This window comes from Lontra canadensis, unplaced genomic scaffold, assembly GCF_010015895.1.
Source record: "Lontra canadensis isolate GAN:19392208 unplaced genomic scaffold, GSC_riverotter_1.0 scaffold10, whole genome shotgun sequence".
Taxonomy (NCBI): domain Eukaryota; kingdom Metazoa; phylum Chordata; class Mammalia; order Carnivora; family Mustelidae; genus Lontra; species Lontra canadensis.
The window spans coordinates 24,616,693-24,633,583 of record NW_022631004.1 but is presented as its reverse complement, the minus strand read 5'-3'; the positions used below and the strand labels follow the sequence as shown (position 1 = coordinate 24,633,583).

At 43.5% G+C, this 16,891-nt stretch overlaps 1 protein-coding gene across 3 annotated transcripts in view; it reads left to right on the top strand.

The window, feature by feature from the left end:
• The window catches only part of DOCK5 (dedicator of cytokinesis 5), a 213,840-nt gene that overhangs the window by 93,532 nt on the left and 103,417 nt on the right, over window positions 1-16,891 (top strand). For all 3 annotated transcript variants that reach the window (XR_004382447.1, XR_004382446.1, XM_032855782.1), the window contains exons 6-11: window positions 2,185-2,333; window positions 4,830-4,965; window positions 6,306-6,463; window positions 7,646-7,727; window positions 10,039-10,168; window positions 13,311-13,383. Coding sequence is in view for 1 of the 3 variants with exons in the window: in XM_032855782.1 (XP_032711673.1) it covers window positions 2,185-2,333; window positions 4,830-4,965; window positions 6,306-6,463; window positions 7,646-7,727; window positions 10,039-10,168; window positions 13,311-13,383 (728 nt within the window). In the remaining 2 variants the exon portion in view is untranslated. The remainder of the gene's footprint in view (window positions 1-2,184; window positions 2,334-4,829; window positions 4,966-6,305; window positions 6,464-7,645; window positions 7,728-10,038; window positions 10,169-13,310; window positions 13,384-16,891) is intronic.

Sequence of the window (16,891 nt, the reverse complement as noted above, 5' to 3'; positions counted from 1 at the left end):
TATGCTTTTGAAAGACTGGCTGATGAGAAAGTCAATTCAGAAAATGCTAAACACTTAGAATGTAGGTATTTACAAAATTTTAAGCAGGTTTCACGGTCTGTATTTTTCAGATCAGTAGTGTTAATCGAGCATGTAAGGGAGTTCTTCGACCCTCTCCTTTGTGTTCTCACAGAACATTGACCTTCTTTTAGAGCTTTGATCACACTGGGCTAATCTCTGGCGCCCCCCCCCCCCACTTCTGGGCTGAGGGATCTTGACTCCAGTTTACTCTTTGTTCAGGAGTATCTTGGGTATTTTCAGTATCTTGATCGTATTTGATAACTTTAGCAGGAATCTGCCCCAGGGATTGTTGTAGAAGATCACAGAAGGACTTGCTTTCCAGCCATTCATAGTTTCTTTGGGTGTGTACGTGTGTGTTGGGGGGTGAGGTTGCATTATTTTTATAGCAGGTAATAGTATTTCCTATAATCTTAAAGCATATAGTTATATAAAAATATCATGACTTTTCACCTGTAAATTAAAAAGTAGTGATTTTGTAGTATTTAAGGGGTGAGTGGAATTGTGTAGCTTTTTATTTAAAAAAAAAAAAAAGCATGTTTCAAATACTGAATCAGAGGTCCAAACTGAGGCAGCTTTGTTGTGTAATTTTCAATTACATTTATGCAAATATTTTAGTTTTTATCCCTAAACTTACACACAAACAAACAAAAAAAAAAAACCCAACCCAAAAAGCCAGAAAAGGACCACTTCTTTTTTAAAAGTAACTCACTGTCTCATTTCCAAAAAGTATATTAATATAAGACATAACTTTCATCAATGATTCCTTGTAGAACTGACTAATAAATGGTGCAGACAAATTAAAAAAAAAAAAAAGCATGTTTCAGAAGTGGTACACAAACCAGATTTTCTTGAAGACTTTATCTCAAGGGTCTTCCTTTCCCTGTGTACACTGGATCATATTACCCACATATATTTTCCTTCTGGCACTTCTCACAATTTAAAATTATCTTGTGTTTATAAAAGGATTAGATAAATATTGTTAAACAATATTGTATATGTTCGTGATATGATCTATTATATATATAACTGTATATTAATCATTTAGATAAAACCAAGGTCATAATAGCTTGGACATCAGATATTTGACTCTTAAAATGATACAAGTCCATATACTGAGCCGGTCATAAGTTGGTTTGGTCCAGGTATGGAAGTCCTTAAGGAAGCCCAGAATAATGATTTAATTATTGTAGGTCTAACGATTTCCAGGATGGTCTAACAGTTTTATGAGGCCTTTAAGACTATATTCTCCATTTCATTTTCCACTGTCCTTTATCTCTGAAATTATAGTTCTTTCTCCATCCATAATTCACGCATGCGTGCATTTTATAGAGCATCTACTCTACACCAGGTCCTAGGGTTACGAAAATGAACAAGCTCCTCGTCCTGTCCTGTAGGAGCTTAGGTCTCAGACGAGAGTCAGATGGGCCGGGCCATGGTGGTCTGGGTTCTGATTGCCGGGATGGGAGTAAATTCTAGGAGCAGTGGGAGGGATAGCCAGCCCACAGTTAAGGTTTTGAGCAAGAGACTTCTCAGCTGAGAACAAAGAAGTAAGGATTAGCAGTTGGTGGAGGTTGTAGTCTGTAAGAAGACATGACATGGGGTGAGTTTGGGGGAAGAGGAGAAAAGTGGTTCCAGGGAGAGGAAGTACCATTTTGAGAGGGTCTGGAGCACTCAGGAGCAGTGGACATAACTGTTGCAGGGAGGGAGCATAGATTTTTGAGGCAGAGATTGGTGTAAAATGCAGCAGGGAATGTAGGCAGAACCCAAGATAGGAAGGGTTTTACAATGTGATGTACTGTGTCTGGAGGACAGAGGAAATCCCTGGAGGGTTTAGAACAGAGGAGAGACATGGTTGAACTTAGGGTACATGGACAATCCCATCCATCCTACAATGGCTTATCTGATTCTAAACTTGGAATAGGAGACAGAGTGGGAATGGCCTAGAGCAAGGCCATCCCTATTTCAAAAAAAAAGAAAAAAATCCCTTTGAAGTGCACAGCTTACTCTATGGCAAAATTAATTGCTTAAGTAACACCTTATAAAGTCAGGGTCAAGTCAAAAGCCTCCTTCCTCCAACATACCTTTATTTTTTGTTCTTTCCTCCACCTCGTTTTCCCATCCTAGAACAACAAGGTCACACTCTTCCGCCAGCTGCAGCAGATGACATACAGCCTGATCGAGTGGCGGTCCCAGATCCTTTCTGGAACCCTCCCCAAGGACGAACTAGCAGAGCTCAAGAAAAAGGTCACAGCCAAAATCGATCACGGGAACAGGTAAACCGGGGGAGATTTCACCAAGAACTTGGAAAGAGATGGGCACATTCATGCTAAGGACATGCCTCGCCCTCAGCTTTTGATCTTGGAATTGTCAAAGAATGATGCGTACTGTTTTCTTTTTGCGTTGGGAAACATTCAATTCTGTTGGGAAAATATGGCGACCCCTCACATAGGCCAGACCTTGTGTGGGATCTCTGTGTCAAGGAGATGACAGACGATCAGGGAAGATGGCAATTTGCTGCCAAACAAGACTGAAAGGGACAGCGCATCTGAAGTCGCATTTTACGAGGCCTGCATCGATCTCAGTTTTTATTCTGAGAGTGAATTTTAAATCAGCATCAGACACATTCTCTGTCTTTCTCTCCCATGTTCCCTAACTGGGACCGTGGTATGTAGTGTATGAAAACCAAATTTACAAGAAGAGTAAAACACATTTTTAGCCTGTTGATTATGCCTCCAGTCACCTCTAAGGAGTTAATCACTTCGCTAATCTTCGGATTAGCTCAAGTAGATACATAGGTTCTAGACGTTACTGCCCTTTAGAAAGTGAGAAATCAGTCAGTTCATCAGTTAATGGCCTGGGATGCATCTCTCCTGACTCGTTCCTTTGAAAAGACTGGGTTGGTTCCTCAGTTTTGTTGATGATCTGTTTGACATCTTGTTTGGTTTTCTAAATTTCCTCAAGTTGTGTATAGGCGATTTTTTCCCCTTGCCCCTTTGCCTCAGGACCCTTGAATATACTTCTGACACCTGTTAAATAAAGTAAGGCCCATTATCCTACTCAATTAAGTGTTACAGACGCTGACAGCTGTATTCAGAAGAAAGCTGGGGTGACTACAGCATACAAGAATCAGATTCAATCGTTATATGAAATCTCCTGTGTACTCTTCACATGTATGTCTTGATTATAATCCATTTTATGATTAAAGAACACAGACCAAGTGAACTTAAGAGATTTATTTCTAAGTAACAGAGGTTGTAAGTGGGGAAGTTGAAATTTGAACCCTAAACTTAAAATTCTGTGTAATGCTCCCTTCTTAGGGTTACGAATGGAGTGTTCCCTCCCTTGTCACTTGTCCATTCATAGGACTGTATGCGCAGGGGTTATATTTCTAGCTGGGTGCTGAGGCATTTCTTCAGAAACAGCAGTGGTGGGCTAAGTCCAGTCCCTCTTGGTGTCTATGCTGTCCTTGTATTTTTGGGTCTTATCACAGTGTAACATGGGCCTAGAAGACTCTGATCTTCAGCAGAGGATGTTAATGTCCTATAAATAGCCAGACACGCCTGCCATCCCACTCCAGCTTGTAAAAGCTGCTTCGTCTGTGTGTCAGTGCTTAGTCTCTGAGCCGCCAGCAAGACCCCACAGCTCCTGTGTCTGGGTGGCCTGTGGGTCTGGCTGCCGTGGAAAGGAACCTCCCAGATTAAATCAGTTGATGGAGATGCTATAAAACAGGGAGGGGAGAGTCAGTCATTAGACATTTTTGCTTTCTTCCCAAAGACTTGGCACATTTCACACATTATCCCTCAGCTTTCTTGCTGTTTGGACATCCCTCTTCCCAAGTTGCTGGTTCCTGGAATGAACACTGGGCATTCAGATAGCAGTATCCTCTTTCCACCACGTCCTCAAGTCTTGGAACGAAGCACATTTTTTTTCAACTTCTTTGTGCACATTGGGCATAAGAGCCTGAGTAGGGATTGTGCCCTGCATAGACCATATGGCTCTTTTCCTGTGTAACACTCAGAGCTACAACTTCAGCCAGGCGTGTTCTGGTGCCAGTTGCTGTGATAAGACCTGCCGTGTATGGAGAGTGGACTAGATACTAGACGCCGCGTTACTTGCTTTACATGTTATCTCATGAAATTCTCACAACAACCGTGAATGGTAGGGAGTATTTACAGATGAGGAAGTCAGGGCTTTGCAAAATCAAGTAAATCACCCTGAGTCCTCTTGCTAGCATGTATTCAAGCCAAGATTGAAATCCTGATCTAAGCGACAGCAGAGCTCCTGCTGTGAGAGAGGTTACGAAATTCCACCAGCCAGGACCCACTTCACTGATCGCCTTTAAGACAGTCTTGAGTTAAGGGCTATCCTCAATGTTGAACTTAAAGGAAATCAGGCAAAGCCCCCAGATATTTGGTCTATCATTGTTCTTATATCAGGTAATAGAAAATTGGGAAGAGGCGTTGATCAGAGGAATCTGGTCAGAAGCAGTGATGGTTTTGCCTTTCCTGTGGAGAGACTGTGGAATAAATATACTTTGCATATCATATGAATTTGATTAACACTACCATAAGTTTTCATAACTTACTGACCACAAGTTTTGGGGAAAGGAGGCAGACATTAAAAAGAGAGAAGCCAAGGAACTGTTCTTAACTTGACTGGTCTAGCACCCAACTTTCTAACCATGAATCCTTTGGGTTCTTTCCTGGGGAATCATCAGGAAAGAGTCTGTTCTTAATGAGGAGACTCACTGGTCACTGCTTTCTTTCTAGAATGCTTGGGTTAGATCTGGTGGTGAGAGATGACAATGGGAACATACTGGACCCAGATGAAACCAGCACCATTGCCCTCTTCAAGGCCCATGAAATGGCCTCAAAAAGGATTGAGGAAAAGATCCAAGAAGAAAAGGTACAATCCTCCAGTGTGCAGATTTGGGTCACTGAGATTCCATTTTTACTTTTGTTTTTAAGGAGAGAAAGAGAGTCATTGACAAGAGGCAGAAATGTTTAGAAAGTCATTTGGTGCCTCATTGAAAAGCAAGACATAACAACAAAAAAATGAGGCATCAATATACCTTCTGATATGGAAAGATTGCAAAGACATGTATTAATAGAAAGAACAAGATTCAGAACAGTGTGTACAAAACACTAGTCTTTGTGTTTCAAAAAGTCATATACAGACCTCCGTGTTTTCATATGCATAGACTAACTCCAGAAAGATAGACAAGAAATTGATAATTAATCCTTGCCTCTAGGAAGGAGAACTGGGTGGGAGGGAGCCTTTGTTCTGTGTAACCTGCTGTATTTGATATACATAATAGAGTTTCCAAACTCCGTTCAATAATATTTAAAGCATTTGAAAGGTTTTGAAAGTAACAGTGAGATATTAAATAAAAATGAGAAAAGTACAGAGAAAGAGAACAAGAAAAATGCCCCAAAGTATGATGGCACAGACCAAGCTGTATTGATATTTTGGTATATATTTTTCCAGTCTTTCTGTTCTAATGAGTAAAGGCTTCTGTTTATTTAGTTTGTAGTTTCATTTCTTTAGCACAATTGTGATAATATTTAATTGTGTTTCTGCATCCAATGTCTAACCACACTTGAGAATGAAGTCTTTCTAGTGGAATCTCTTGTTTGCAATGAGAACAGTTCCCAAAAAGAGGGATAATGAATTCTGAGGTTCATTCAGAAGCCTTGTGGGAGACGAGAAATTCTGGAAGCTACTAAGCCATGAGTTGTCATCTTGAGGAAGCACTTACTGAATTCGCTGGGCTCGAGGCCCTGAATAGGACAGTTTGGGTTCTGTGGGTTTTTTTTTTTTTTTAAAGATTTATTTGCTTATTTGAGAGAGCAAGTGAGAGAGAGAGAGAAGACATGTATGGGGTGGGGGAGGGGCAGAGGGAGAGGGAGAAAATCTCAAGCAGACTCCCTGTCGAGCACCAAGGCTGACGTGAGGCTCTATCTCTCGACCCCGAGATCATGACCTGAGCTGAAATCAGGAGTCAGACCCTCAACGGACTGAGCCACCCAGGCGCCCCATGAGTAGGACAGTCTTGATTATCCAAATCATAGTGATTGTATTTTGCTCACTTAATCATCTGGCCACGTACACACACTTTCTTCTCAGTCGGTGCTTCTCCCCTCAACTGGCAATTATATTTATTCCCATTTGATGGCCCATGTCTTTGCCATTATTCCCTGTTTGCTGCCACCACGAGGCTTTTCTGTCTTTTCCTGTGTGTTCAGTCAGTTCTTCAGAACCTGGACTTGCGGGCCCAGTCTGTCTTCAGTGCCATCCACACCTACGGCCTCTATGTGAACTTCAAGAACTTTGTCTGCAACATTGGGGAAGACGCTGAGTTGTTCATGGCCCTCTATGATCCAGACCAGTCCACCTTCATCAGGTAGTGGGGTCCCAGGCCATCCGCTGTTGACCTTGCAGAAACACCCAGCCTTCACCTGCCACCCACCTGAGGAGCCCTTTGCTCATCTGAGAGCGGGAGATAGAAAAGGGGTAGGATCGTAGGTGGTAGAAAATAAAATCCTTCAGGCTACTGAGCCTTTCTTTGTGGCTGTGGGAACAGTACAGTGACAGATTGTGTGCTCCCTGGGTCTTAGAATCCCATAAAGCTATCAGAACAAGGAGATGAGGACAAAGCGTTTAAAAGACCATGGGGGATGGGGTAAGGGAGGAATGCGTCAGCAGAGCACAGAGGATTTTAGGGCAGTGAAACTGCTCTGTGTGATTCCGTAATGGTGGTTGTGTGTCATCCTACATTAGTGCAGATCAGTAGGATGCAAGCACCAAGAGTGGACCCTGAGGTGAACTGTGGACTCCGGGCCGGGGGGTGTGATGGGGGGAGGTGTTGAGGTACCAGTGTAGGTTCTTCACCTGTAACAAATATACCACCGTGCTGGGGGGTGCTGATAGTGGGTGAGGCTGTGTGGGGGGGCCGGGAGGCAGGGGGCTATGGGAACTCTTTGTCCCCTCCACTCAGCTTTGTTGTCAACCTAAAACTGCTCTAAAAAAGTCTGTTAAAAAAACAAATTTTTTTTTTTAACTGTAGTGAATGGTGGTAGGTTTCGTTCGACCCTATGGTCACGCTATCACTTAGCTGAGCAACTAAGAAAACAGATCGGTTTTTGAGCAGATGGTTAAAAGTAGTTACTGACAAATTGTTTATTTCTATAATCGAAATTTTATCTGGATGTGGTGGAGTGGATTCCAGGGCATGGATTTGGAATGATTATTCTAAAATTATATTCCTGGTTCGGCAAAGCTGAAGATCTTACACAAAGATCTGGAGGTGGAAGAAAGACGCCAGGCGGAACCTGGCAGAAGCTGCCGCGTGTGTGCCTGTCCTGAATCCACGCTGGGCGTGCGTCACGGAGCCTGGCTATGGCATGCTCACTTCTCCAAAGCCGGGGGACCAGGGAGTGGCCCACTTGGGTGCTACATTGACACTTGCCTAATAAATTCAGCGGGGCTCTTTGGGGTCTTCTTTGGACCCTGTGAAGTCTGTGCCGTGGATAGGTCCAGTGCCAGTTAGCCCTTCATTAAGGATAATTTTTTTTTCTTTCACCAGTGAGAATTACCTGATTCGTTGGGGCAGTAACGGGATGCCCAAGGAAATAGAGAAGCTTAATAACCTCCAAGCGGTTTTTACTGTAAGTCCTACCTTACATCTAATCATTTCTTTGTGCTTACGATATTAGCAGATGCTTATGGTGAGTATACGGCAAAACCTCCGAAATGAAAAGCTGAAAAGGAGAATCATCATGATCCCCCTAGCAGGAATAACTGCTCATTTATTCAGCAGATATTTATCAGGCGTCCACTAGATGCCAGCCACTGACCTAGGCACTTGAGACACAGTAGTGAACGTATCAGAAAAAACATCCCTGGTCAAGGAGCTTTTCTCCAAAACAGGGAGACAGTAAGAAACGATGATCCAATAAATGAGTATGTTATATAGAATGTTAGAAGTCATAAATACTTGGGGGGGGTAGTTTCTGGGCTGGGCAAGGGGTGCCGTTTTAAGTAGACGGGTCAGGCAGACCTTCATGAGAAGGGGCCATTTGAGCAAGAGCTGAAGTTGACGAGAGAGTGAGCAATGCTGATAGAGAGAAGAGCATTCCAGACCCAGGGTACAGCTCAGGCAAAGACGGGGATCTTGACTTTTTTGTTTCCTCATATTTTAATGGACTTTACCCTGTACTCCTCCTCTTCTCTAAGGAAGGAGGAGTGCTGCTCTACATGGGTCAGGAGGAAGGAAATTTATTGGGTTATAGCCTGGGGCATGATGACTCTCTTTCTTTGGGGCTGGAATTCTCTTGGTGTTCTCTCTCTTTTTTAGGACATCAGAACTTGAAGTGCCTTAGAGTTCTGCCATCTGCTCTCTATGAGGCCTGCAGGAGACGCTCTCTTCCTTCTCTGCCTTCTTCCCTTAAGCCCATGCACATATTTTATCTCCTTATTCTCTTACCACGCATACGCAAGGAAAATAGAGTTTTAGAGAAAACGCCTAAAAACATGATACAGAGCAGTGGACCCGGTATAGGCTTATCAAATCTCTCCTTCATTCATTTCTCCTTCTTATTATCCATTCCCTCTGTTAACATCCCATTTCTGGGACAAGTGGGGTGTGATTACTACTCATGCATTGACCCACCTGTATCTCTACCACCTGGTAAACAAAGAGAAAGAGATGGAACTCTTCCTAAAACCTCCCTTCCTCAGTTCACAGATGTGGGTTTTTCCCTAAAACCAAAAGGCATTTATCAGTCAATGTGTAACTTGAAAAAAACAATAAAAAAAGGAATTATTGACTTTCTGGTCCATCTTCTGCCTGAGAGCATTTTAGAAAAGCTGCATTTCACCCCCTTTCCCCTACCACCTCCCCCTACTGATGGGGATCTTCTTGGGATGCAGATTTCATGTCCAGCCTTTTCAATTAAATAAAATGTGCTGAATACTTCCTTGATCACTCAACATTCTACGAAAACTTCTTTTACAAATGATTGTACCTTGATGAACAGTAACCGTGTGTCATGATTTATGTAACTAGTCACCCAGAGGCTTTATCTTTCTGTTATTAAGAGAAGCCTTACAAAACCTAGAGCAGAAATTCAGGGTCAATGTTATCATTGCTCTGTATTCCTATCTTGGAGACCTGAGTTCACTAAACTATAGAGGATGGATTTGGAATGACTATTTAGAAAGTAATTCTCGATTCAGTAAAGAGGCCTTGGACAGCTGTTTCATGAAAGGAATTTGAGATGCAATTAAATTATTCCTCACGTTAAAGAGAATGAGATATGTGAGCTCATTCATGGGTTTACTCACCCATCCTTAAGAATACAAACAAGTGTAGAACATGAACCACAAAAAAACAGAGACCTCTCATCTACACATCTTTTGTTAATCCACATACACCCAGAAGCTCTCAGTGAATACCTCTCGTAAAACAGATGAATAATTATAGAAACCAGCACATGTAAATTTCTCTGTTATAGTTGTCTCACAGGATTATTTGGAAGATGAAGTGAAATAGCACCAGCCTGTGTAGACCCCCAGTAAAGATCAGCATCTTGCAAGCTTTGATTCCCTTTGACACTGGCATGCTTCAGGGGCTCTGCCATATCCTGGGAGAATGTAAAGCAGCAGTGACAGGTGTCCCAACTTTTAAGTACCCAGCTTAAATTGATAAGTTAGAGACTTTAGATTGAAAACGATCGGATTTCTCGATTTGAAGTAGGAGCTGGGAAATCAAACAAATTCCTTCCTTTTTTGAAAACAGTCATTTTCCACTGATGCCATGGTCATTCTTGGATGGGAATGGGGGAGGGAGGGAGTGGTCCTGCTATTTCGGCACGAGAAAGAACTCTGAATGGTGTTGTGTTGTCGAGTGAGAAGAGAAACAAAGGTGACAGGGTGATGCAGCTCGATCTCCTTTTTGCGTGTTCTCTGTCCCTGTAGGACCTCAGTAGCACAGACCTCATCCGGCCCCGCATCAGCCTCGTGTGCCAGATTGTCCGGGTGGGCCACATGGAGCTGAAGGAGGGCAAAAAGCACACATGTGGGCTCCGAAGACCTTTTGGAGTAGCAGGTACAGAAAGACCCAGAGACGACTGTAAACGCCGCAGCCACTGTAAAGGACAGCATGGCAGGGCCTCCAGCGATTGAACATTGAACTTATGACCCAGGAATCCCACTTCTGGGTGTCCGCCCAAAAGAACTAGAAGCAAAAGGCTTTAGGATACTTGTACATCCGGGTTTAGAGCAGCCTTATTCACACTAGCCAAGAAGTAAAAGCAACCCAAGTGTCCGTGGGTGGATAAATGGATAAGGAAATGTGGTCCGTCCAGACAGTGACCTATCATTCAGCCTGAGAAAGAAAGGAAATTCCACAACATGGCTGAACCTTGGGGCTGTTGTGCAAAGTGAAATAGGCCATCACAAAAAAGATAAACATGGCATGGTCCCACTCCCACCTGTGTGAGGTGCCCAGAGTGGTCAGATTCGTTATGAGCAACGGAAGGTAGAGTGGTGCTTGCCAGGGGTTGTGCGGAGGGGGAAAGGGGTTAGTGTTTAAGAGGGACAGAGTTTCATTTTGGGAAGATGGAAAAGTTCTGGAGAGGGAGGGTGCTGATGGCCGCACAAATGGTGAATGTGCCTAATGCTGCTGAACTGTACCTTTAAGAATGGTTAAAACAGCAGATTTTATCCCCACCACACACACACAATTGACTATAGGAGGGAGGGAAAACCCAGAGACGGCGCAAGAAGAATTTGGTTGTCAACGTGAGTATTGGACACACAGCGTTTACTGCCTGGGGCTTCCAGTTATCTTTTCTGGGGGGTTTCCGAGCCCTCACCTAGACCCTGCCTCCTTTGTTTCTCCCTCGGTGGTGCCCCACACAGTGCCTTGTACACGGTAGGATCTCAGTAAAGCCTTGTTGGGACTCTCAGCATTCTCCCCGCCTGTGGGCTGTTTTCAGTCCAGTAAAACTCTCCCTGGAAAGTGGTTTGCCTGCCTGGACGATTCACTCTTCAAAGGCAACATTGGATTTGTAGTCCCTCTCAAAGAGGGTCCTTGGCTTACATCAAGCCCCACAACCTCCCAAGAGGCCATGCATTTTCTTCTGTAATTTGTTCGATTAAGGAAATACATTCCTGGTTGTATATTGATGTTTCAGTCACTGAGAAGTTTTGAAAGCTGTCGATGAAAGGCCTTAATTCTCCTGGAACAAATGGCCAGAGAATGTCGGCAGGACTGACCTTGTGGGTTGTGTGGGTAACAAGGCTTCTTCTCCATGAGGCCGTGTGCATGGTCATTCCCTGACCAACCTTGCCCTCCCACTGGCTGCTCAAGGCCTGCCAGTCTCTGAGGAGGCACGGCATTCCTCCTGACAGAGCATTAAAATGAAATCTCAGAAAAGGGAAGGAACTTAGCCATTTATATGACAATCCACTAAGCTAAGAATTTAGGGCATGTTTAAAGTCACTGTCATTCAAAATGGGCTGAAGAGATTTGAACATCAGGCTTGCAGCTTTTGGTTGCTTTTCTGTTTAAGGGGGGGGTGGGGTGGAGTGGTGTGTGTGTGTGTGTGTGTGTGTGTACTTGGAGAACTGTCATTTACTCTGAGGCTCGATGCCAAGCATCGATCAGCAGAGATCTGGAGTAACTGCATGACGGCATCGACAGATGAACCGCCCCTTGGAAGAGGGGTGGTGCCAGATACAGATTTTTCAGGTTTTGTTTTGTTTTTTTTTTTGGTACAGTGTTTGTAGGGGACTTGTCTGACAGCGAGCTTTTGCAGCATCCTTTCACCAACATTATTATTTCCCAAGCCTTACCCACTGTGGTTTGGGTTACTTTGAGAAGGCATTTCCTTCCTTATCCTTTAGTTTTTCATCTGAGAAATGTCTCCTATCTCAGTACTTCTTCTCATCTTCAAACAGGTTATCTGGGGAGTGGATGGTGAGTGTGTGTTTTATGGCCTGATTGTAATTCATTAACCCAGGACTAGCCTCTTGGCTGTGGGCCCTGCCTGGTCTGAACAGCTGTAGAGTGGCCCACTTATTAGTTCTCCAGGCAGCCGGGCATTGTTGGCTTAAGTGATTTGGTCCCATAATTGCTGTTGGGTTCATACCCCAGCGTCACTACTTAAAACTTCTGGTCTGGGGCAGCCTTTCCTGTGCTCGGTGTCCTCATCTCTCTCTCTCTCTCTTTTTTTTTTTTTTCCTTACGATTTTATTTTATTTGGGAGAAAGAAAGACCATGAGGAGGGTGAAGGGCAGAAGGAGAAGCAGACTCCCTGCCAAGTAGGGAGCCCAATGCGGGACTCGATCCTGGACCCCAGGATCATGACCTGAGCTTAACCGACTGAGCCACCCAGGCACCGGTGTTTCCTTGCCTCATAAAGTAGGGCAAATAATAGTGTCGGTATAAGTAAGATAACAGACGCTATGGGCACAGGACGTGCTGTATTTGTTGCTCGTCTTGTGTGCAGAGAAGCAAATCACTGTGCGATCTTCTGTTCTGTGTTGCTGCTGCCCTGCCCTGCCTTCCCTAGTGAATGTGGAAGGCAGGTGCGACTGCATCAAGGCCAAGAGATGGTTGACGCCTTCGAGTCTTGAGTTTCTCTCTCAAGTCCTCATTCTTGACACTCCTGATATAAAATATGGGTGCTCTGTGTCTTTGAATGCAGGCTTGCTAAAAAACAAAACAAAACCAATCTGGTTTCCGATTTCTCAAGAATTTAGCATTTGGTTGTGTAGAATTTTAAGAAGTGGGTAGTCTGCCGGATTGATCTGAGAAAAATACAAACCCTGAACTCCATGTCTGAGCTCCTGATAAATTAATTGTTCTGCAGGCTGGGCACCAGGAGTCATCGCTGGCAAAGACCTAAGTGTGCCCGCGTGGTATCTCACTTCTCTAGCGTCCTGTGTTTGCAGATACTATAGTTTTCCATAGTAACTTACTGAAGCCCGACACAGTTAAGTTCTTTTTTTTTTTTTTTAAAGATTTTATTTATTTATTTAACAGACAGAGATCACAAATAGGCAGAGAGGCAGGCAGAGAGAGAGGAGGAAGCAGGCTACCCGCTGAGCAGAGAGCCCGATGTGGGGCTCGATCCCAGGACCCCGGGATCATGACCTGAGCTGAAGGCAGAGGCTTTAACCCACTGAGCCACCCAGGCGCCCCCACAGTTAAGTTCTTTAATTAAGTTTTATCTTTTTCCTAGTGATGGATATCACTGATATCATACACGGGAAGGTGGATGATGAAGAAAAGCAGCATTTTATTCCCTTTCAGCAGTAAGTACTTTGGCATTGATCCCGGGTGACTTCAGACCTGGATGAGTTCTTTGAATGATCTGTTAACACAGAACCAGGTGCTAGGAACCATTTGCTCCGTTCCAGAAGGAAAGCCTTGTAACTGGAAGATTGTGAGATAGAAGCCGACAGAAGACTGTATTCAGGGTCCTTTATATTGAGATCACATGTAGGAGGGTAAGCCTAACTTTTCTGGTTCGCTAGAAAGGACTGATGGAATAGAAGGGGAAATCTGTATCTGCAGCAGAAGCCAGAAAATGGTGCCCCGTAGGTGTCAGAAAGGCCAGAGTATATTTGCACTCTGTTGTCAGGAACAGATATTACAGAGGACAGAGCGTCCTGTAGCACAGCTCAGGGTTCCCTGGAGATCTTGTTAGAGTGCAAAACGTGGTCTGGTGGGTCAGGAGGCTGCCGCTAACGAGCTTCCAGCTGGAGAGCACACTCAGGGTTGAAGGTGTTTAGGAGGTTGGAGAGTGAGGGGCTGACTAGTAATGCCTGGGTGCCTGTGGGGGGAGGGTCAGCCAGTCTGGGAGGACACCGAAGGATTGCCTGAAGAGCTCCGCTAAAGCCTCCGGGCTGAGCTTCAGGAGCTGGAGCCCTGTGTGGGTGCCTGTGGGTCATGGGCCAGCAGGTGTGAACCCACAGGCCTCTGAAGAAGTATATGTGTGAACATCAAGGCTCTAGCAGTGTGGTCGCCTTATCCTGGGCGTGGGTGGTGGCAGCCTAGAGGAGATGGTAGACCATGCTGGAATGGAGCGGTCCTATCAGTGAGGGAGGTGACTATCTCAGCGGCCTGCAGCTGCCACAGTAGATCAGTAGAACTGCTGAGAACTCTGGAAACCAGCCCAAGGATACTGAAATTAACATACAATTTTTAAAAAATCATAGTACAAATCAGTGGAGAAATAGGAACTATGCAGAAATGAACTGTTTGACACAATTAGCCACCCATTTACGAAACCCAGGTTAGAACCTGTCTCACATCGTGTGCCACGGGAAATTTCACATGATTAAATGTGTAAGTATAAGAACTAGAATCTTAAAATACTACAGGAAAATCGGAGTTTTATATAATAGTGGTGAGTGGGAGGCCTTGCTGACTCAGACTGCAAAGATCTGACTGAAAAAGAAAAATTGGCAGGTAAACCACACAAAAATTTTAAATAACTTAGGTACAGAATAAAGTTTAGTAAAATGTTTGCAATGTGTATTAAAAGAGAATGAATATTGTTACTATATAATTAATAGAAATTCATAAGGATATGAGCATAAAATAATGTATGTGTGTATATATACACCCAAACGTGCACACATACACAGAAAGAAATGGCCCAGACATTCATTGAGAATCCGTGCAATTTGGTTTAAACAAGGAGTTTTGGTATTTGGTTTGACCGAGTTTTAAAAATATATATAATATCCAGAGTTTGGCTGGGTAGAAGGAAATATACAGTAGTTATAGGAATATAACCTATTACAATGCATTAAAAGCCTCAAAATTTAGATATTTCAGAGAATATACTCCATAATAGTGATTCTGTTGATGTGGCAAAAGGTGATTTTTCCTTTTTTTTTTAACTTTTAACAAAATTTTGCGAATTTTGTTTACTCTGTATTTCTATTTTTTCTACAAAAACAATGCATAATATATAATTTTATTTAAAGTATAAAAATCTTCTCGTTCAGTTTAAATCCCACCAGCTTTAGACCAGTTTCTAAATGTAATAGTACAGATAGCTCTCGCTAAGTAGCAGTTCCTTCCTTCATCCAGAGGCTGCTATAAGTAATTTTTTAAAAGGGCTTATCTAATACCCTACTACCTATGTACTGACCCTCTAAGAATGTGGTGAGGTAAATATTTTATGCTGCTTAGTGCTAATATGAATTAATGAGGTGACTTTCAAATTCATGGATGCTGATCCCAATATAAATATATATATATATATATATACGTTCAAATATATTAAATAAATATGTTAAGTGTAACAAATATAATTTACTAACTATAATCTTATATTAATACATTAAGTTAAATGTATCGATATATTAAATATGACTATATCTTAAACATTAGTGAATAAATATGAAATAATATATAGAATAAATATGAGTATATAGATATATGAAAATGTATATATTATACTTACAATAAATATAGACATAAAGAACCTTCACGTCCATGAATGTTCCTGTTACATATACATGTATAATGTTATTGTGTATCACTGTCATACGTTACCTATCATTACCTAGATATTATACGTTATCATTATCTAGATATGCGTATGAGATGTGTATGTACGTGATAAGAGCAGCACGCATGGATGTGGAAGTTACTCTGTATGCTTGTTTCACTTCTGAGGTGGGTTTCTTCCTTTGGGTGTGTGCCCCCCTGCCTCATCTCTAACCAGCTCCCATCCCGAAGCTGTGTTGAAACAGCCCTGAGGTCGCCTTCACTGTGTGGTAATGCACGCTGAGTTTCCGAGGAGCCCAGCCCTAATTCGATTACCCGGCACTGTGCAGCCAACAGGCACCATAAAGCATTCGTGATGCAGATCACAGTCTCTGGCTTTTAACTCCTAAGATTTATGGCAGATGCTTTCGTAACTTACCTCATCAATAAGCTTTACAGCGTATTATACGAGGAGAGTCTCCTGGATAGATTCTGCTAGTCCGTGTAAGGGAGCGTCCTTTGAAGGCAGCCACTCAGTCCGCAGCCACCTCGCTCTTCAGTGAGACACTGCAGTAGGTTTCCTCGCTGCTGTCCCGGCACAGATCAGACTCCTGCAGAGAAGGCTGGCCTGTGTCGTGGTGGGCGAGAGAATGAGACCACAGCAGAGGGGAGCCCGCTGACCCACAGCAGGCTGATCTGTGCTTCTGAGAGCGCTTGTGCTGTCAGGAGGGGCTGTGTTTGGGTCTTGGATCTCAGCCTGGTCGATCATGAGAGTGAAGCCGGTTTGCCGGTGGCTGTGCCATCTCACTTTTCACTCTAAGGGTCTGAGAGCACCCTCCGAGAGCCGTTGCGTGCGTGAGTGCTGGTGCCAGATGGAGGCCTTTGCAGGCGTATGATGTCCGCCCGTTTTATGGATGAGGGAACTGAGGCCCGGAGCTTATGTCAGGTAGAACCAGGACCGGAGGCCAGGTCACCTGTCCCATCCCCGCTGCTGCTTCAGTTCCATGACCTCAGCCTCCCCCACCTCAGAAAGAGCATCAGGCCTTGCCTCTGATTTTAACATTTGCCATCAGTTTTATTTTTCTTGGGAGGTTGTTTTTTTCCTTTTTCCATTTGGTGCCTACCTTGGACACCAAATTCATCTTGGAAATGACCAAGACAGGCCCCCAATGGAAAAATAAAGGAAAGGGAGAGTCCTCTAGTGAGGTGTGTGTAGTGTTTAGATTTCCAAATTACTCCCATAGGAACCACCCTATCTGAAGCTGTGCTATAGAAACTTCCTCTTTTTTTTTTTTAACCTCTCATTTCTGACTTTCC